Genomic DNA, 21,919 nt, shown 5'->3' with positions numbered 1-21,919 from the left:
GAATATATCTGCTAGGGAGGTATACACTCCAGATAGAATGTTTTGGTGTCAATTGAGTAGTTTTCTGTAAGTTATTATGCCGCCAGTTGGGTATCTGCATGCATGTGTGCTTGGTCGTGTCCGACTCCTTGTGACCCCATGGACCGTAGCCTGCAGGCTCCTTGTCCATGGGATTTCCCAGGCAAGAATACTGGAGTGGGTTGCCGCTTCCTTATCCAGGGGATCTTCCCAACCCAGGGATCGAAGCCGCATCTCCTGTGTCTCCTGCATTGCAGGTGGATTCCTTACCACTGAGCCACTGGGGAAATCTTACACTTATTTCTTTCAATTTTCAGTTTTGAAGCACTAATGATTCACATTCATCAAAATGAAGCACATTTTGATTTAATTTTATTTTAAAATTTATATAGTTCCAAAATCAAAACTTTATTTTTTTTTTTTGTTTCAATTGTTTATTAACGGACCAGATTACAAAAATAATCCTGGTAGATACCTTAGTTCATCCTTCTAATAAGCCTGTTGATCTGGTCTTCCCTGTTGCCAGCATCTCCACCTTCTACAAAATGGGTGGTCTTTTTCTTCATTCCACCTCGTGGAGAAGACAATTTAAAGGGCCACAGGAAGTTGTTTGCTTCTTTGAAACGTTTTCCAACGGTATAGATCTCATGAATCAGATCCTCCATGCAGATGATTCCGTATTTCCCAAGAGATCGAGCAATCAATGCGTTGTCTGTCAGGGCAATTCGCTTTTTGTTGATTTTGCCATAACCACGCTTGTAGATCAATTCATTTACAGACTTCAGATTTGGGTACCCCCATGCAATGTATGGCTCCACAATTCTCAGCATGTTAATTGATGCCTTGTTGAGCTTCACAAAGGTGCCATTGAAGATCTGCCGGAGGCGAAGGAGCTGCAGCACCTTTCGAACCTTTGGGCTCACACCGTTGATACCTCTGATCCTGATGACAAATGCCAATTTGGGTTCCGCGGGTACATAGAAGTTGCCAGCTTTCCGTGCCATACGAGCCATTCGAATTTCGGTTCTGTACATCTGCCTGTATTCCTTGTGGTAATGCTTAGCTTTTTCATAAATAAGCTTCCTCCTTGCCTTTCGAAGCATCTTTTGGGCAAACTTCTTTCTCAGGCGCTTGATCTTAAGCTCTGCGAAATTCTTTCGCTTTTTCTTAAGGGTTTCTGGCACAGCAGGAACCTTCTTTTTCTTCTCTTCTGCACCCTCCATGGTTCCAGCCGGGAAAGAGCCAAAATCAAAACTTTATTAACAAGATATGTTCGCTGAGGTCTGACCTCTACTACATCCCTTCCTCCATCCACTTCCCTATCTCCCTCAGAGGTAACCTTTTAAAAAAAGTTTCCAATTTGCTTTTTTATTGTTTCTTTTCAAAGATAAAAATAGCTACATAAAATTTTTATTTCCCCCCCTTCAGTACAGTAGTGTGTTTATGGATAGCATACAGTGACAATAAAAGTTTAAAAGTACTACAATAAACAATAAATTATTTTTTGCATGTTGCCTTTCTTGTTTACCAATATATATCTGGAGATAATTCTACATCAACATTCAGAGTTTTGCTTTTTAACAACTTATTCATTTCTATAAATACGCTATCTTACATTGTGTGGATGTACCATAATTTATACAAGCAGTCCCCAATAATGGACTTTTGGGTTATTTCCAGTCTTCGGTATTGAAAATAACACCCCAATGAATAGCTTGTGTTTAGCTGCTCAGTCATGTCTGACTCTCTGCGACCCCATGGACTGCAGCCTGCCAGTCTGTCCATGGGATTCTCCAGGCGAGAATACTGGAGTGGGTTGCCATGCCTTCCTCAAGGGGGACTTCCCAACCCAGGGATCAACCCCAGGTCTCTTGCATTGCAGGCAGATTCTTTACCATCTGAGCCACCAAGGAAGCCAGGAATACTGGAGTGGTGAGCCTAACCCTTCTCCAGGGGAACTTCCTGACCCAGGAATCAAACCGGGGTCTTCTGCATTGCAGGCAGATTCTTTGCCAGCTGAGATACCAGGGAAGCCCAATGAATAACCTATTACCTACATTATTTTATTTGTATTTTGCCATGCATCTTTAAGACAGAGTCCTAGAAGTAGCATTGCTGGATCAAGTATTCTTATGAAATTTTGTTAAATAATGATAAATTTGTCTCCATGGATGATATTATTTTTGCATCCCACGAGCATTATAGGAGACTGCTTGTTTTCCCATAGCAGACTGTGCTGTTATGATTTGGACTTTTTTCTGATCTGATAGGTAGTTCTGATCTGATGGACCTTCAGTGTAGTTTTAATTTGTTTCCTTTTTTTTTATGAGCAAGGTTGAGCATCTTTTCATTTTTGTGAGAAGCACAAAATGAATTGTGTATATATATGTACACATTTTTTTTTCTACTGGATTATTGGTTTTAACTTTTAGGCACTCTTTGTATGTTAGGGAATTTGCCCTATGTCTGTGATATGTTACAAATTCTTTTTTCCAGTTTGACATTTGTATTTTGTCTTTACTTTGGTGTCTTTTTGTTTGTTTGTTTTGCTTTTGCCATGAAGCTTTTCTATTTTACGTGGACAAATAAGAAAGTTTTCCTGATTTTCCAGGAAAAGAATACTGGAATGGTTTGCTATTTCCTACTCCAGAGGATCTTTCTGACCCAGGAATCGAACCTGCGTCTCCTGCATGGCAGGCAGATTCTATACAACTGAGCCACCTAGGAGTCCTTCTTGTAGTATATTCTGCCAGTAAATAGTATCTTAAATCTTTTCTTATTACAAAGAAAAGAATTGAGCAAACAAATACATACAGAATAGTTTTATACTCAGTTTATTCATCAGCCAACTTTAACAACTGTCATTACATGGCCTGTCTTATTTCATGTATATTTCCATCCACTCTTTTATCCCATATTACTATTACTTCTTCCCTATTATTTTGAAGCAAGCAAACTTTAGATATTATATTACTTCATTGCTAAATATTTCAGCATGCAAATGGTCTTCTAAAAATTTCATGTTTATTGCTGGCTTATGTGATATAATTCATTTTGTTTGTTGTTTAATTTTATTGACATAATTTTTGTTTATTAAACAAATATCTTATTTAAATTTTGCTTTAAGAATAATTTGTAGATTTATTTTTATTTTCTTTTTTCTTCTGGTTTAATGTTTTATTATCTCTTATTCCACTGTTTCTAGTTTGAAAGTTACTGTGCTTGATTGATGTGTCCATTGACACATGACATTGACACCATCTCTGTTTTACAATTTCCCTTTCCCTTGACACTTCCAAGTAGCAGAACTTGTATTTTTGCATCTTTTTAAAAAATTTCATTTTAATTAATTTTCATTTTTTGTTTTTAATTTTCATTTTTAAACCTTAATTTTTAATTGAAGTATAGTTGCTGTACATATTACATGTTGCAGGTATACAATATAGTGAGTGATTCATAATTTTTAAAGGTTATAATCCATTCATAGTTGTTGTAAAATATTAGTCATATTACCCATGTTGTACAATAGATCCTTGTAGCTTATTTTATACCTCAAAGTATGTGCCTCCAAATCCCTGTCCTTATATTACCTCTGCCCCTTCCCTCTCACTGCTGGTAACCACTAGTTTGTTCTCTGTATCTGTGTCTGCTTCTTTTTGTTATATTAATTTTTTGTATGTTTTAGATTTCATATATAGTGGTATCATACAGTATTTGTTTTTGTCTGACTTGTTTGGGTTTTCTATGTAAAAATCATACTGTACATTAATTGCTATAGTTTTTCTTCTCGCTTTCTAAACTTGTGGTAGTGTGACAATTTAGTTACTAAGTCATGTCCATCTTTGGCAACCTCATGGACTGAAGCCCGCCAGGCTCCTCTGTCCATGGGATTTTCCAGGCAAGAATACTGGAGTGGGTTCCCTTTCCTTCTCCAGGAGATCGTCCCAACCCAGGGATCGAACCCACATCTCCTGCATTGCAGGTGGAGTCTTTACTGCTGAGCCACCAGGGAAGCCCTTTTCTAAACTTGTGTTCTTTAATAAATTTAAAGATGTGATCTTGTTTTCTTTCTCATTTAAAGACAGTTCAGTTCAATCACTCAGTTGTGTCCGACTGTGACCCCATGGACTGGAGCATGCCAGAATTCCCTGTCCATCACCAACTCCCAGGGCTTGCTCAAACTCATGTCCATCGAGTGGGTGATGCCATCCATCTGATTTAAAGACAATGATCCCAGTATTTTATAAGTGTCATGACTGTAGAATCTGTAAACCCCTTTTTCTGTTTAAGGAAGTTACCTTTGTTTTCTAATTTGCCATTAATCTTTGTCAAGAATGGCTTTTTTTTGGCATGCATTGAGGCTATCATTTGATTTTACAGATTTTAAAAAAAATGGTGAATTATAAAACTTTATATAATTAAACTAGATTTGCATTCCTGGGGTAAATTCATCTGGATTAAGATGCATTTCATTTGAAAAATTATAAAGCTGAATTTAATTTGTTAGTATTTTGTTCAGAATTTTGCACCCGTATTAATGAGTGAGATTGACTTATAGTTTCCTTGCATAAATTAAATTTCAACATTATACAAGTTTCATAAGATGAGTTTGTAGTTGTTTCCTCTTTGTATTCTCTATATAAATTAAAAATATTTTGTTCCCTGAAAGCGTTAAGATCATTTACCTATAAAGCTATCTCAGCCTGGCAGTATTTTGAGGGAATGTTTTTATAGATACAGATACAATCTTTGAAAAGATTTACAGTCCTATACCTATAGGTGTTTTCTATCTCTTCTTGAATTAGTGTTATTAAGTTGTATACTTTTAGTGGAATTTGTCCATTTCATTTAAGTTTTAAATTCTTAACCTAATGTTCACGGTGTTCTGATTATGTTTTTATTTTCTGTGTCTACATTTCCGTAACTCCATTTTTATTTACAATATTGCTTATTTGTGTTCTTCTTTCTTAACTAATATATTTGTCTGGCATTGTTGCTTACTATTATGCCTATTTAATATTAATGACTCATTAATGAGTATATCATTGAATAATTTTTCTTCCTTCTGTTTTATTGATATTGATTCTCTTTTCTAACTTTTACTTTGGACATTTTGTTCACTAAATTTTATCCTTTCTGTAACAAACTTTTAAAAAATAATATGCATCCCATTTATTTTGGCTTGTAGTATTGAAAAATTTTCTTTGATTGCTGAGTAATTTATTCAGATGAATACTTTAAATGTCAAGACATAGATTTTTAAAAGTTAGCCATTTGTTATTTTTTGAACTAAGTGGCATTGTGGTGGGGGAATATGAAATGTAGAATAATATCTTTTGAAATTAATTAATACTTTGTACCCTGATACTGGATCATTTTTGTAAATGCTCTGTATGTTTTTGAGGCAAAGTTACTCTCTGGTTGTTTGGAGCGGGGATCTTTATACTTCCATTAAGACAAGATTGCTGATTTTGGTGTCCAAATCTATATCTTTACTGATTTTGAGCTTTTACTTGCTAAGATAAATTTTTTCACTTTCCCAGTAGAATGGTTAATTTATTAACTTCCTTGTAATTTTATGTAATTCAGACTATTTTATTTGATGCAATAAATTTTAGAATTGTTTTCCCTCTCTTAGATACATCTATGCTGCTGCTGCTGCTGCTAAGTCACTTTAGTCATGTCCGACTCTGTGTGACCCCATGGACAGCAGCCCACCAGGCTCCTCTATCCACAGAATTCTCTAGGCAAGAATACTGGAGTGGGTTGCCATTTCCTTCTCCTAGATACGTCTATATCTGTGACTATATCTATATTTGTATCCATATATTTGCATCTATGTTTGTATATCTATCATCTCAATTATGCAGCCGATATATAGGCTCATTTGAAGGCAGGGTTTTAACAAGTTTTAGAGAGACTATTATTTCCATTGCCATTATTCTTATATCCAGAGTCAAGAATGGACGAGTTTTTCTGATGACTCCTTTTGTGGTAGGCAAGTGAGTCTTTTTTTCTTGCTCATTCTCCCTTGAGAATGTAGCATCTCTGAGCCCCATTACTGTGCAGGGCTCTGATTTCAAGTCCTCTACAGTCTGCGTGCTCAAGGCCTGCTCTTCCATTTGGTGAATGGCTGTTCCTTCTCACATCTCTAGGTTCACGTGTGGACTTTTACCTTCAAGAAACTTGACTTCCAAGTTTTCTTAGCATTTTGGTTTTTATTACCTGTTAAATTTTTTTTATCCTAGTGGTTTTTCCTTATTTTCTTGTGAGCTCAACAATGTATTCAAAAACATGTTTACTATAAACTCTCCAGCAGAAGTTATTTTGCAGTGGACGGTTTTCCCCAGTTTATCTATTTACTGATTGCCAGAAGTATAAATGTCCCATCTTTATCATTCTTCTTAACCCTTCTTCCACAATCTGTTCTCCACAAAGTAACCAGAATAAAATTTTTATAATATTAAACAGATTAAGTTATACATAGACTAAAATTCAAACACTCTACCATGGCATACAACACCTACATAATTTGGCCTCTGATCACTCTGATCACTTTTCAGACTTGTCTTCTACCTCTCCGTCTTATAGACTTTCATCAATTATATTGCCTTTCTTTTCATTACTTGATAAGCTAATATTGTCCTTGTCTTAAATCTTTTATTGATGTGTCCCCTTGGCCGAAAATGCTTTCTCCAAAAGTCTGTGGTTTGGTCCCTTCTTTTTATTCAGATTTCAAACTAAATGGCCTTTCTTCAGAGAAGACTTCTTTGCTCATCCCATTTAGAAACGCCTCTCCATAACGCTCATTTTACCCTGCTTGTTTTTCATGTCATTTATTGCCATTTGAAATTATCTTGTTTACTTGTTGATTTTCTCCTTCCCTTCACTAGAATATAAGTTCCATGAAGACAGAGACTTTATTCACTGATATTTGCCCAATACTTAGAGAAATTTGTGTGTGCGCTAAGTCACTTCAGTCATGTCCGACTCTTTAAGGCCCCATGGACTGTAGCCCACCAAGCCCCTCTGTCCGTCCAAGCAACATTATGGAGTGGGTAGCCATGCCCTTCTTCAAGGGACCCCCTGATGCAGGGATTGAACCGCATGTCTTGCATCTCCTGCATTGGCAGGTGGGTTCTTTATCAGTAGCACCACCTGGGAAGCCCCTAGCAAAGTTTGGGTACCCAATAAATTCAACACATTCAAAATACATTTATCAAATGAAATTCCTTTAAAATATTTGTCCAATACCTGCTATGAGTCAGACACTGTTTTAGGTGCTTAGGATACAAAAATGAAATGAAAAAATGAAGGTTCCTGCCTTGTAGAGCTTATATTCTAAAGAGCTAGATTGACATTAAACAATAAACAAGCCATGTAATTAAATTATATAGCCTATTAGAAAGTCATATCTGCAATGGGAAAAAAGGGAAGTAAAGCAGAATAGTGGGGAGGAGTAGTTTGCAATTTCAAAAAAGACAGGTTAGGCCTTAATGAAATGAGAGACCTAACTGGGCTGAATTCCAGGGTAAAGGCATTCCCGGCAGCAGGAACAGCAGGTGCTAGGATCCAAAGCAGAACGCGGTGGGAGTGGAGTGGGGGGGGGCGGGGGGTGGAGGAGACGCGTCTGGGGAGGTAACTGGAAGCCAGATTCCTGGTGGACCACTGTAAGGGTTTTGGTTTCTCCTCTGCATGAAATGGGAGCCACTGGAGGGTTCCGAGCTGAGGAATGACAAAACCTGACCTGCATTCCAGAAGGATCGCTCTTGCTGCTGTGGCGAGAACAGATGGGACAAGGCAAGAAGCAGAGAGACTCCGCAAGAGCCAGTTAGAGCCACCCAGGCAGGAGGCGGCTTGGACTGGGAGGTGGCGAAGAACGGTTGTATCCTAGAACACATTTTAAAGACTCAGCCGACAGGATTTGATTACAGTGTAGATGTGGTTTAGGCGAGAAAGAGAGGCATCGAGGGTGACGCTGACAATCAGAAATACCCAGTGGTCACCAGCTGATAGGATGACCCTGGCGACCTAAGTGTTGGGAGGAAAGAACAGGAGCTTTGGGGGTGTTGAATTTAGATACTAGCGATGATAGTGAGTAGGCATTTAAAGCTCGGAACAGAGGTTTGGGGAAGATGATGAATTGGGGAATAACTAGCAGAGAGGTGGTATTTGGAAGCCAGAGAGCGAGTGTAGGTAGAAAAGAGGATGACTCTGATGTGAAGGATCAGACAGAGGGGGAGGACCCAGCAGGGAGACGGGGAAGAAGCCTCCACCAGTGAACCAGGAGGGGAGCAGGAGGAAGAGGCCAGAATGCAGATGTCACATGACTTTTAAAACATACACTCTTGTAAATGTGCACTTTTAGAAATCTCCATAAATGTGGTTAAAAAAATAATTATTGAATTTGTTTCCTAGTATATACATTTTGTAATAATTAAAAGTCTGTTTGGAGGAGGGCTCTCTGACAATTCCCCATCCCAGATAATTTGTAAATGGAGATGTTACAGGACTGAACTGTGACTCTCGAAGCCTGGTTCCTGGGTCAGCCTCCTTTCTGTGGTGTTCTAACTCTCCCCGAGGAGGGAGCATCGACTGTCTCTCTATTTTGCCTTTGCTGGGTCTCTCCTTACCGTGGGACTGGTTGTGACTTCAGGCCTTCCTATTCCCCATCTGAGATCTTTTTGTTGCCATAAAAAGGATTTCCTAGAGAAAGAACATACAGGAAGTTGATGAAACTGCTCTATTCTCATTGGCAACTCAGCTTGGGTTTGCACTTTGTTAGATTTCAAGATAGGTTCTAGCTACCCTGTATCCTCTCTGATGGCTCAGTGGCAAAGAATCCACCTGCAATAGAGAAGTCACAGGAGATGAGGGTTCGATCCCTGGGTCAGAAAGATCTCCTGGAGGAGGAAATGGCAACCCACCCTAGTATTCTTGCCTGGGAAATCCCATGGACAGAGAAGCCTGGCAGGCTGCAGTCCATGGGGTCACAAAGAGTTGGGTAGGCAAAGTGCACACACTCTCTATAGTTTCTTCTGCGTGTACGGATCTGGGCTGGGAGGCATCTTTCTAGGTTCTCTATTGAATTTTATCGAACAGACCTCATCATTTTTGCAACTTCCTGGCATCATCCCACTATCCCTCCCTTACAAAACCCCCCAAACCTGGCATGTCGTGGGTATTCAGTAAATATTTGTTCAGTTGAGTTGGAAGATTCAGCCTCTAACATGGCAGACACAGTGCTTTCAAAACAACAGAAGATTTGATTTTAAAAATTATCCGTTTTTGGAAGCGGGTTGTTGCTTTAACATTACACGTACGTATACATAAACATTATGGTAAAGCTTACCTAAATTACCACCTCAACAAATTTGAAGTAGTTTATCCCTGTTGGTTTTCTTCTCACTCAAGTCATCATCTGTTCACAGAGCACCATTAGCAGCTGAAAAAGCATGGCAGGGAATTGAACAAATTGAACATTCATAGCAGACAGATTTTCTCCTTCTGTGTGTGTGGATTGGACATGACTGTGAACAGTTGGAGGTCAGACCATCACTAATATGAATAAAACTTTTGATGTTAATTTACCATTAAAAAATAGATTAATTTTTGGCAGAGGTGCGAGTATCTTTGTCTTGCCTAAAGCTTTATTTCCCGTGGTACACAGAAAGCTAAAAGCCACACTGGGCCAATTTGAAAAGCAAGTAAACTTTTTCTTTATTAAAGCCCCATTTTTGTTTCTTAGTGAAAGCACATAGATAAATTTCATTTTCACTCTCTACAAAGGCCCTTGCAAAAGACAGGAGTGATCTGCTGAAGAAAAGAGGGATCCTGTGAATAAGATACAAGTGTCCGATTTTGTTGCATTCAGCGGGTAGAAACCCTGCCCTGGTTCCTTCAGTGGTCATTTTGCCTGTGTCCACTCAGTGTGGATCAAAAGTCTTGTCAAGGGGTGTGAGGATGCATGAAATTCCAAGCGGTAATGCTTTGTATGTTAGTAGACCACACTTCTGAAAAGAATCATCTTTCCTTCAACTGTTGTAAAACAGATGTCTCTACTGTGAAGTGATAAGTTACAGCTAATGTTAGGGTTAGAGTTAAGGTTCAGAGGCTGTTGGAATAAGGAAAGAAGAGAAAAATACTCAGCTAATAGTCTCTTCACATCCTACTGGCTACTGAATGATCTTAACATCTTTTCTATCACCAGGTACCCACACTACACTCAGAGACTAAGTTTTGTTCCTAAGTGAAAAGACATATTAATATTTTGGAAGTCCTTGCTTTTTGTGGTATATGCACTTATGAAGAAAGAAAATAAAAGAAGGAATTGTATTTTATTATTGCAACAAAACACAATTATTTTGACATGTTGACATCTGACATGAAAGGACATTGATACTTCAGCGCTGAATAAACCTCCTCTCTGCTGGCATTGCTAGAGGTGTTTAAACCAACTGCCCTGGTTTCTCTTCTGTTCTTCGTTTCAGTTGATAGCTGGTAATTTTGCAGACTGGTGTTGGCTTTTCATATGATGTTACTATTAAAATAAAATAAGGTAAAATAAAATGAAACCTCTTTATACATTTAAGAGAGATAGTCCTGAGATAAGCATTCAATTAAATTAACATTTACTGTTGATTTTCTTGATTTTTTTTTTCTTGATAGTAGAGTAACAGTTTCAGATGAGTTAGGGCTCTGCGAACTCCTCAAGAAAAACATCTTGAAGCACTTTTCCTCAAGGATGCTGTTGAAGTGAACTTCAGTTCAGTTCAGTTCAGTTCAGTCGCTCAGTCGTGTCCGACTCTTTGCGACCCCATGAATCACAGCATGCCAGGCCTCCCTGTCCATCACCAGCTCCCGGAGTTTACTTAAACTCATGCCCATCGAGTCAGTGATGCCATCCAGCCATCTCATCCTCTGTCGTCCCCTTCTCCTGCCCCCAATCCCTCCCAGCATCAGGGTATTTTCCAATGAATCAACTCTGGCCTAAGTACTGGAGTTTCAGCTTCAGCATCAGTCCTTCCAATGAACACCCAGGACTGATCTCCTTTAGGATGGACTGCCTGAAGAAGTGAACTTAGGTATCATTAAACAATTTTTTAAAATCCTAGAAAAGGATTGTCCAGTAATATTTGGCAGGATTCCAGAGGTTGTGGTCATCGTGACTCTTTCCACAGTAAGTATGTAGGACCAAGCCTCAGGTGTCTGTTATTATGCTCATGGGCATTAAACATAAGCTCCTTGGAGCTCAGGTTCCTCTTCTCTGAACCCCAGCCTTCTGTTTACATAGCCAGCACCCCATAAATGGTATTAACTCACCATTCAAATATTAATTTTTGATAAATCTATAAAGCTTGTTTTGTCCAAAGCTTTATATTTCATGATCTACATGGACATAAAATCCTTATAGTGATAAATTTTGATTTGAAAAGCAAGTCATCTTTTCTGAAATATTGTCGTCAAGGGTCCAGTCCTGGGCCAGATGTTGTGGAAAGTAAAAGAAAAAGGGAAGCCATGACCTCTTCCTTCCAAGGAGACCACCATTGCATGAATGGTACTCAAGTGAGAACTCAGAGATGAGGCAATGTGATCAGATACTGAGCTCCAAGGTAGTACCCGGAAACGGTGGAAGATCTGCAGAAAAAGAATGGTCTCTGAGAAAGGCTTGTAACTTCCTTAGACTGAGCTTTGAAAAGAATGTCTGGAGGGAGTCAGTGAGGAAGAGGAATAGCGCAAGCAAAAGCACGTCATGGGAAGGGAACAGTAAAATCAGGGTCCTGAGTGGTGTGTGCTGTGTTCACGGTTGGGAGCAGGGGAATGCCATGGTTACCCGGGGAAGCTTTGGTTTTGTTTTTCCTCAAGAATTATGTAAGAATGCCATCTTAGGATGTTGAGGGGTCTGTCCCTCTGTTTTACTCATCAATCATTCAGATGTTCCACCAAAGAAACATTGATCTGTAAGAGGTCATATAAGAAGAGTTAAGAAGATTTTAACATGTGACCTTAGTGTCTACTAATCAAGACTTTGAAAAGGAAAATGAGAGCCCATTTGTAAATAAAGCATTTTTGATTTTCACATCCAAAGTCTTGCATAAAATGCTCTCAAATCCACTCATCTTCTCTGAGACCTGGAATGAAGTGACAAAATCAAGATCTTCCCCAGGATGACAAGAGATTTTGTATTTTCTTACCAAAAATATGCCATGTTTGGGCTCTTCTGGTTGACAAGTCTGAGCATTCCTTTGAGTGAGACAAAGAAGGCTCTGCCTCTGTGCCCTCCACTGGTTTATTATTTTGGTCCATTCTCTTCCTTTGTCTAATGTGAATGGACAAAGGGTTCCTACCCCCCATCTGTTTTTATTTTCTCCTGACTTCTGATGTTTCAAGTAATCATAGAGTTTAGTGGTAGATTTCACTTCTTCTGGCATTTTAAAGTTCCAGTTTCCTTACTGTTTTCCAGGTTGAATAATTGCAGAAAAATCTTCCTACAAATAGAGTATTGGATCTTTGAAAGCCTCCTACTAATATCCAGGGTCCGAATGGCTTGGTCAACTAGTAACCAAGATGGCGCCTCAGGTGGTCCCCACTCCCCCCAGGTTCTGCCTCCTCCGCACCACTGGGGGCACGCTATTGGTAATTTCTTCTGGAAACTGGATAAAGACAAATAATAATACAGAGGTCAACAATGCAAGTTTAGTCACGTGTGTGAAATCAGTTGTCAGCTCAGCTTTGACGTGAGGCTACAGGCATTAGGAGCAGAGCAGAAGCGGGGCTGGCCACATGAGCCTCGTGAAAAAAGAAATGGACTGTGGGTAGAAAGAGCATACACACACACACACACACACACACACACACACACACACATATATATATATATATATATTTTTTTTTTTTCCTCTTTGTAAAAGGAAAATGGGAGAAATGGCTCTGCGTGTTGGATCTGGCCTGTCCTTTTTGCAGGAATTCTGTCGTCCCTTCAGAAAATATAAAAGCTGTGTTCCAAGGCACACTGGCACCCGCTTGGCACTGCAGCCCCCTCTTGGCACCGCCTGGTCCTGTTGCTGGCAGGACGGAGCCTGGACCTCTGCAGCCTTGTCCTCTGCTGTTTTCTGCACGGGAGCCAAGCACTGTGGCCACTCGCGAGGCAGGGTTGGCAGCGGAAGGGCCCAGATGCCAAGCTCTGGACTGGGCTTCTGCTGGGCTTGAGGCTGGCCCCTTCCCCGGCGTCTGCCCTGGCTTCTCGGCAGCCTGCGTCCCCGTCTGCAGCGCCGGGCTGGGGATTAGGCTTCTGTTGGCTCCCGCGTTTGTGCGGTCACTGTTTCCCTTTTGAATTATCCTTGATTATGAGGAATGTGTCTTTACGACACATTCCTCCCCAGGCGCCTGCCTCAGCCCATGTGCCTCCACCACTAAAAAGGGGGTTTTCTCTCGAATTATGGGCCATTGTCAGCCAGAAAGCTCATAGAATGGAAATGTTCTTCTTCGGGTAGGAAGATGTAAAACGAAATACAAAGACTTGTATTTCAGACACAAACCCTGGTTTTCCTCTGAGTGATAAGGCAGGGGCTGAATGAAGCTAAGCAGAGAAAACAGAAGTAAAACAAAACAACCCTCCTCCCCAGGAAGATGAGAAATTGCAGAAAGCGTCTTTCCTTTTCAGTTCCTTTGACTTTTTGTCCCCACGCAATGCCACGGACTTTGACTGAGGATGGCTTCAGTTCCTTATCCAGAGACTTCTTAGTTGACCAAGGGACGAGTGGGTTCTCCAGCTTAGAGGAGGTAGTGGATCTCTGGAATTTTTCAGCAAATACACTTTGGGTTGAGTTCCCAGTGGGTGGGGAATATTGGATTTAATTCTGCTGGTGAAGGGGCAGGGAAAGAGGAGGTCAGACAATAAGTCTGACTGTCTTTGACAGAACAAGAAATGAAAACCAACTTAAGAAGTTCACCAACTATGAATTTCCCTGGTGGTCCAGGGGCTAAGAATCCATGCTCCCAGTTCAGGGGGCCTGGGTTAGACCCCTGGTCAGGGAACTAGATCCCACATGCTGCGACTAAAGAGCCTGTGTGCTGCAGCTGAGGCCTGGTGCAGCCAAATAAATAAATATTAAAAAAAAAGTTCACCAGATAGAAGCGACGCTAAATATACACAGACACAACTCAGAAGCACTCCCCTCTGGGATAACTTTGTTCATTGAGATTTGTTCATATTCTCGAATCTTTAGGTATTTGCCCTCCCTGTTCATCCGAATTACAGCTACAGTTCAGAGGAAGGGTGAATTACAGCCAAACAGAAGATGCTTTGCTTTCCACAGTACAGTGTCTACATGACCTTTTACCTAAAAGCAGCTTTGAGCAACTTTGAACCCAAGTCCGAAGGCTGTAATCCCAGCCAGCTGGAATGGTTGTCCACTGTTCAATTTCTGCAGCTGGAAAAGAGGTGTGTCCCAATGGCGATCTGTCCGGCTTCACGAAGTCCCCATGAAACCTGACTCTGAAGTCAGACAGACCTGAATTCTAGTCTTTTCTGCTTCATGACTTGAGTAAATTCCTGAACGTCTATAAACCAAGCCTCAGGTTACTCCTCTATAAAATGGGAGGATCACAGTGCTTACCTCCTGGGGTTCCTGTGAGTGTGAGGTAGCCAATTCCTGGTACAACTTAGGTCCAGAGGAAGCCCTATGTAGATGCTGGTGAGTGTTCAGATTTCCTGTTGGTTTTGGTGGAAGAACATCTGTCCATCTACTTTCAGTGAGGTTGGATTCTCTGAGTCCTTGAGACCCTCAGGGCTCCATGTGACATGGAGCCAGACAGGGCATGTGCTAACTAAACGTCTGCTTTGTGAAGTAGAGGGCAGACAGCCTGCAGGTTTAGCCCCCAAATGTATTATTTTAGAAAGTCAGTTATAAATTACTGTTAACAGTATATAGACAGTTCATAAATGTCTGTTAAAATAGACATTTCCCAATGTGGCTAACAAAGGAAATTTCAAGCCTTAGAGTCTAGGTTCTGAGGAAGCATTTTATTAAAGGAGTACTTTCCAAATTTGGAACCATGGCCAATCCCACCCCCAAGAAAATAGATCGTTATTGACTTTAACAGGTGATCTTAGCAGATGCAAAGCACATTGGGAAGGGGCAGTAGTGACGGAGTGAGATTTTACTGTCATCTATGGGCGCCAGACATGGGAGCCCATCTCTAAATCTAGAGAATGAGGGTTTGGCCCACATTTTCTGTAAAGGGCCAGATAGCAAACATTTAGGCTTTGCAAGTCTTTCAGAGTAGTGTGAAGCAGCCACAGAACATGTAAGCAAATGAATGGGCTGTGTTCCAATAAAACTTTGTTTACAAAACCAGATGGTGGCAGGATTTGTTCTATCCATGGGCAATAGTTTGCTGATCTCTGGTATAAGAGGCTGAAAATGTGATAAGTCAATATTCAGAACTTTATTTTGTAATCAGCTTTTAGGCCGGTCACATAGGCCCTAAATAAGGTGTCTCTCATTTCTTCTTTCTTTTCGGTTAATAGTTCATCCAACTAAGGTGCGTGAGAATCTTAAGGAACATGATGAACAGGATCAGAGACTGTGAGTCTGGGGACCAAACTCAAGGGCCACACATATGTGAGGAGTGGGCAGTGATAAGATAATGAGTCTGGGATGCATGGGTTGGGAGCTAAAGAAAGACCACACGCTGTGTTCCAGCTGACCATTGCCGTAGAGAGTTTGGGTCAAGTGATCCAGATATTCCAATTTTTCAGAAGAAGCCAGAAACCTGACAACATACCAGATTTTTAAATAGACATTGACTTGCTAGTTTTAAAAACACTGTGCCACCTTACCAAAACACGTATGCCTGAAACGTAGCGTGCAGAATGGTGGTCTGTGAGCTCAGCTTTCAGCCCACAGATCACCACTGGAATATTGTTAGTTGTTTTAAAATGGGGCTGGAAGTTTTCCCAAATCTAGTCTGAATTTTGTAAAAACTGATCAGATTTATGTTCTTTTCCTTAAAGCTCCCCCTCTATTTCAAAACCGTCTACCCCAAAGTAGCACCACAGAGCTCTGTCTGACCGTATGTACAAGGTATGCCAAACATATCCAGAGAAATTCTAACTATAGAATGTCATTAGAATTTGAACAGCCTAAAGGAAAGGGCAAAACTTGGCAGCTTGTTCATTACACTGAAGATTTATGGACAACTAACCTAGAAAATTCAGAGAGAAATCAGGCCACTTTGGGTCTGAAATTGTCCAGCTCTGTTTGAATATACTAAATCCTCCCTTATCTCGTCTCTGCTATGTTGGCAGATTTAGTTCTACGATTCAATAGAAACTGTTCTCTTCTCTTAATATTAAAATCTCATTTTGCTCTAAACTCTAATAATTTGAGAACTTTTTTTTTCTGAGTTGGATATCAACAGAAATTACTTTTTCATCACTTGCAAGTTTAATTCCTTAGATTTAATGAACTCCTTAAAAATAAATTGAACAAATTAGATAAAACTTCCATTGTTTTGATCTGACAATCTAGAACTGCATTATTGTGGAAATATTTGGGGTGCAAGTTGTAATTTTAATGTCCTCGTGCTAATCCCGTGGGCATTAATCTACTTGGGATTCATCTGTCCTCAAGTGGAATAAAATATGCCGGAAGTCTTTGGAGGCTCTTAAACCCAACCTTTTTTTTTTTTTTTCTTTTCCCTTTTTTAGCAGCCCTTCTCCCAGAAACAGTCTATTGCACCTGACAAAATGTATCCAGTCCTGAACTTCAAAAGGTTCCACTCCTATTTGTAACTCAGTGACCCTGAGGCCCAAATTGGTATTGAACTTTCTGAAAAAGCACTCTATTCTTTAATAAGAACTTATTGGTAATTAGCACCCTAGCCTGGGCCTACATTTTGGATTGCCAAAATAAAAATAAAAATCAAGTGGCATCTGTTGATCTGGAAAAAGCAAAACTGGTTATGTGCATTTAGCTTCACATTTTAGAAATTCTTCAGTGAATCCTGTTTTAGCATTGAGGTGCAACGGAATGAAATGATCCCATGAAATCTTTGTGTTCCATAAGGTGTCTTGAAGTTTGATTGGATATTAACTAAAAGATCATTTTGTTTCTCTTTTATAGCAGGAGATGCAATGTGTTCATTTTATAACATCTCCGCTGTTTGGAATAAATCACCAAGGACAGATGCTCATCACATTTCAGTTCAATAAAATTCTTTGCAGAGTCTGAACAGATACATGGCTAGTTGCTTTAGGTCTCTGTCCAGGCCGTTATTTATTTGGAAAATCAAATTCACTGAACAAAATAGAGTTACACTATGAACACAGAAATTAATATTTTGTTTGCTGTCATATGGATTTGTTGTAATTTTTGCTCAGGGAGGCGCCTATAGGACTTTACCTGCAATTTCATAAATTTCACCTTCATAAATACCATTGACTACCTCCTCATCTTTTCTTCTAAAATAGCACAGTTAGTCTGACTTCCTGCTGTTAGACTTGCTAGTAATACTATTTTAAAGGTTCTCAGCAGGAAAAATTTGCCAGTGCTCTTGAAGAACTGCTAAAATTCCATCTTCAGTCTTTTCTGTGGTGGCAAATGGGTTTTAAACAAACAAAATCGAAGCATTGATTTTAAATGTTTATGTGTGTGCTGTGAAGCTGTTGTCGAGTTTTGGATATCTTGCATATGCTGCTGAATGGTACTTCTCTTGAATTTAAAAAAAAAAGATCAAGACGACATCATCTCTTGACTTGCCAGTATTACATTTTTTATTTTTGGAGGAGAGATTTGAGCTTCAAGAATTGTCACTGTACATTTTCTTGAAGAAATTTCATATGGTTATAAGTTATTTGTTCAGGTGGGATGTGATCAAGGGTTGAGGCTGTCCATGATGGTGAGTAAGGTAAAAAAATGTGCATTTAACCAAACATTCATAACTGCATGTCCCTGCATTTGACAAGGCTTCAGGAATCTCTTGAGAAAACATTGAGTGTATGTGTGTGTGTGAAGAGTAACGGAGATGCTTAATTGGTGAGCAAAGAGATCAGCTCACGGTTAGAAGGATGTGGGGCGACCATCACTCCCAAAGGGCTGCAGAGCATGCTTGCTCACCTGTCATGGTGATTCTCCTTGAAAACGAGTGGAGGAATCCAGGGTGGATAACGGCCATTTGGTAGGGCTGGTGTTCCGACACCATCTGACGGGACTGCAAGAGGGGGAAGCGAGGCGCGTGTGTGTCTCTAAGCACTGCTGGTGAATTTTGCTTGCTGTTTGTTTATTAACAACCACGTCAGTGTTACATTTACTTCTGGCCTTCCTCTCTTTCAAGAATCTATTTCTCACCCTAGAATTAAAAGAGCATTTTTTAAAGGGTGTATACTTTTGTTTTGAGGAAGGATTCAGTGGCTGTCGGGCATTTTAGAGTTAGCGGTGTTTTTCTTCCCCCACCCTGAATTAGATTCCCAAACTGCAGAGAGAAACCTTTCGTGAACCAAATCCTGAAGTTTATAGTGAGTAGATGATAGGAAAGAAAAATGATACCCTTTCTTTTATTTAAAGATCGCCTTCATGTTGAACCAGCTTTTTTACTGCCATTAAATATTTGTTTTTCTGGGAGCATTTGTGTATATTTTCTTAGCTCTTAACTACCATTTCTGCGCGGTTTTGTATCTGCTAGCCCCAGCATTTACAACCTACGAAAACCTCATAAATCCACTTCATTTTTCTAATAAGACATGAAAGTCCTTAATTGGCCTTAATGAAATGCACTTAAAGGGCAATAAACGTGTTTAAGCCCCTCTTTCAGGGTGAGCCTCACTATCTCACTCTCCTCTGTTTTAGCCTTTCTGGTAATTAATCATTTATTCATATGTGACGAATCAGTAACAAGATCAAGCAACTACTGCACAATTGCATGATAATAAGCTGCTCATATATGTGTCAAGATTTAGCAATCCTTTTTAAAGCCTAATTTAAAGTCATTTTACAACTAACCAGACTGCTTCTCTGAAGCATTTTCTCCCCCAGTATTTTTTTCTCCATATTTTCATTTGGATGCCATCTTTTTATTTTGTTTATGGAGCCCAGTCTGCCTTAAATCCACTTATGGCACCAGTGTGAATTTCAGCAATGCAAACATTTACCATTGTTTTTCAGTCTGCTTGGAATTCTCTCTTTGATCCAAATGGGCGGGGAGTGGGGGAGAAGCAAAAGGAAAAGAAAGACTGCATTTATAAATAGAAGACCTGAGAGCCCCTGCCATTTTTAGTGTGTATTTAAATCTTAAATCTGCGGTGATTTATGGAGACGTGTTAATCATTTGCCTGCACCCCAGCACTCTGAGAATTCTAGCAATATCCATGCCACAAATATGCCAACAGACAGGAGCCTGTTCTGCAAAGGAATTCTTCCTTTCCTTCTTTTCTTAAATTGAATTATATAATCCATATATCCCTCACCACAAAAGAGGAGTTCATGACTTTTCCGCACAAGCTGACAGGTCGAATATCTGAATGCTTGTGTGTGTCCCCAAAAAGGGGGTTGGATTCTCCTGGCTGCGTGTGTAGCGGGTGTGTCAACCATAAGCCTAGCTAAAGGTCTGTGAGGAAAGATTTGAACCTGCCCAACTATGGCAGAGTTGCTTTGCATTTAGGATGTGCATCTTGAATTGATCCTAATGTTATGATTGAGCAGTTGGCATCAGCTGTAGTCCAGGCAAGTTTGTTCAGTCCGCGGAAGCCAAAGTCATGAAAGACGACAGTCAAAAACCCTTCTCCAGCATATGTTAACATGTGTAGGTTACTTGAGATTTAATCATTCAGAAGCTTTAAATATTTGCCTATAAATAGCAGGTGACAAGACCAGATATATATTTTTACACTTATATATACTTTTATGTGTATATTTTAAAGTAAGAAGAGACCTTGATAAACTCAGTAGAAATCACACTGTAGGTAAAACCTTGCCATCTAAATTGTTTTGACATCTGAATTTTTACTTTCTTTTATTAATATTAGAATGAAACTTTAACTATGTGAGTTCCTTCCCCAGATGCACTTAAACATTATTAATTAAAATGTGAGGTAAAAAAAATGAGTCTTAATTGGTGACAAAGCTGCATAGTATAATTTTGGGGGAAAAAATGTCATTTTATTACTTTTAAGTACAAATAAAGGCTATTCCAGTATCACTGAACAGTGGGAACTCTGACCAGAGTCACTTTTAAGTCTGGAAAATGACCATATGTGACAGCACATTAATTGTCTCTTGGTAATGAACGTTCCGAAGCATTGCACAATTGCTCTCTTGTATACCTTGAGAATCCATTCAAGTGTTAAGTGTAAGGAGGCCCCTCTAATGTACAAATTTTATTTTCTTCTTGTGTAGCCAACAAAACTCAGTGGATTTAATACATATCTGTTTACTTTGACTCAGTAACACTTTTTATCTCAGGTCCTAAAAAAGTAAATTCTGTTTGAACTTTTTCACAATAGTATGTTCCTAAACAGAAGGTACAAAATTAATGAAATCTAATCAAGGCATCGTTCTACATGAATGGCGCCCCCTGGAGTTGTGCAGTGCACAATTCGTGCATCCATACGTGGCTGCTCTGGCTTTCTGCTTTATATATGCTTGGACTTGATCAAGGTATCTCTGATACTGGTTGAAACCTTATATATCCTTCATTTTCAGATGGTGTATATTCTTTATTAGGTACCTCTAAAAGAGGTCTTTAACTGTAGCAAAAGTGTTTTCATGTGTTAATTTTTATATCCCAAACTTGATTGCACTAATATTTTCTGCACTTGCACACATGCACCATAACCCATTTATCTAGCTCTAAATCACTCTGTGGGTGAGATATGAATTATATCCCATTCTATTTTGTCTTTTATGTTGTTTTGTAACAAGATAATGTTGCTTGCCTTCAAATTATGATAAAGTTCCTTAAGCCAAATAGCTTTTACAAAAAAAGTCATGATGAAACTTGAATAAAATAAAAAACAATTTTTTTAAAGACCTGATTACTCAAGCTCTACTAATCAGCTGATGTAAATAATTCTAGGGAGAAAACAACATACTTTTAGAATATAAAAATTGAATTCTGTAGTGGGCTTGAGATTTGAAGATGGAGCACTACAACCTAAGCCCTCTGACTGACGTTTCCCCTGAATTTTGCAGAAATAATCACAATGTATAAAAAGAATCACAGTGTGCAAAAATAATTGCAATAAGGTGATAATTCAGCAGTAAAAGGAAAATTCCAGATCCAGTTTAATCAGTTAAAGTGTCTCTCTGGTTCTTCTGATTTGTTGTTCATTTACGCTGGGCAGCTGGACAATAGGATTTTGCACGGGCCACAAACAATGAAATAAAACAGCAAGATGTACTGTATTTTACTGAAACATACAATAAAGGGCAGCAGGGGACTAGTCAAAGCCCAATATTCAAAGACTGTAATTTTTTATCACTACTTTATTTCCTAAACCAAAAATGTTTTTTGGGTATAAATATTGGATGACAACGAAACTGCATCACATTTGCTATCACAGAGGCAAGACCTAAAGCTACTTTTTATTAGAATTAAATTAATATTGTGTAAGTAGTTTTAGAGTTTCAGCATTTTATTATTATTTATGTTCTAAGTGCTCTGCATAAATAGAATTGTTCCTTGCTTCTTTTTGTTTTTACTACTAATAAAAAGTAATAGGCATCATAATTCAGGGACCGTTTGCATTGCCAGGCCTTTTCTGTTTGGTCTTGGTGGCCTGTGGAAGGACACAGACCCTAATCCGGAGTGGAAGAAGCTTTAATGACAAACATAGAAAACACTTCTCTGGAGCAGTAAATATTTAGGCAAGAGTGGTCAAAACAAAGAAGGGCAATTAAGA

At 39.3% G+C, this 21,919-nt stretch overlaps 1 protein-coding gene across 1 annotated transcript; it reads right to left on the bottom strand.

Moving 5' to 3' along the window:
• Window positions 1-433: 433 nt before the first annotated feature.
• On the bottom strand, window positions 434-1,260 carry LOC133073581 (large ribosomal subunit protein uL30). The gene has a single exon (XM_061167251.1). It carries the CDS (start codon window positions 1,239-1,241, stop codon window positions 495-497), a length of 747 nt encoding a protein of 248 aa, XP_061023234.1. The 5' UTR covers window positions 1,242-1,260; the 3' UTR covers window positions 434-494.
• Between the last annotated feature and the right edge of the window lie 20,659 nt (window positions 1,261-21,919).

The sequence above is a fragment of the Dama dama genome, chromosome 19 (genome assembly GCF_033118175.1).
Source record: "Dama dama isolate Ldn47 chromosome 19, ASM3311817v1, whole genome shotgun sequence".
Taxonomy (NCBI): domain Eukaryota; kingdom Metazoa; phylum Chordata; class Mammalia; order Artiodactyla; family Cervidae; genus Dama; species Dama dama.
Note: the sequence above shows the minus strand (reverse complement) of the source record. Positions and strands in the feature narration are given on the sequence as shown.

What these genes read in the sequence shown, in the direction of transcription:
- LOC133073581 (XM_061167251.1), bottom strand. Translation starts at nt 1,241, where the DNA reads ATGGAGGGTGCAGAAGAGAAGAAAAAGAAGGTTCCTGCTGTGCCAGAA.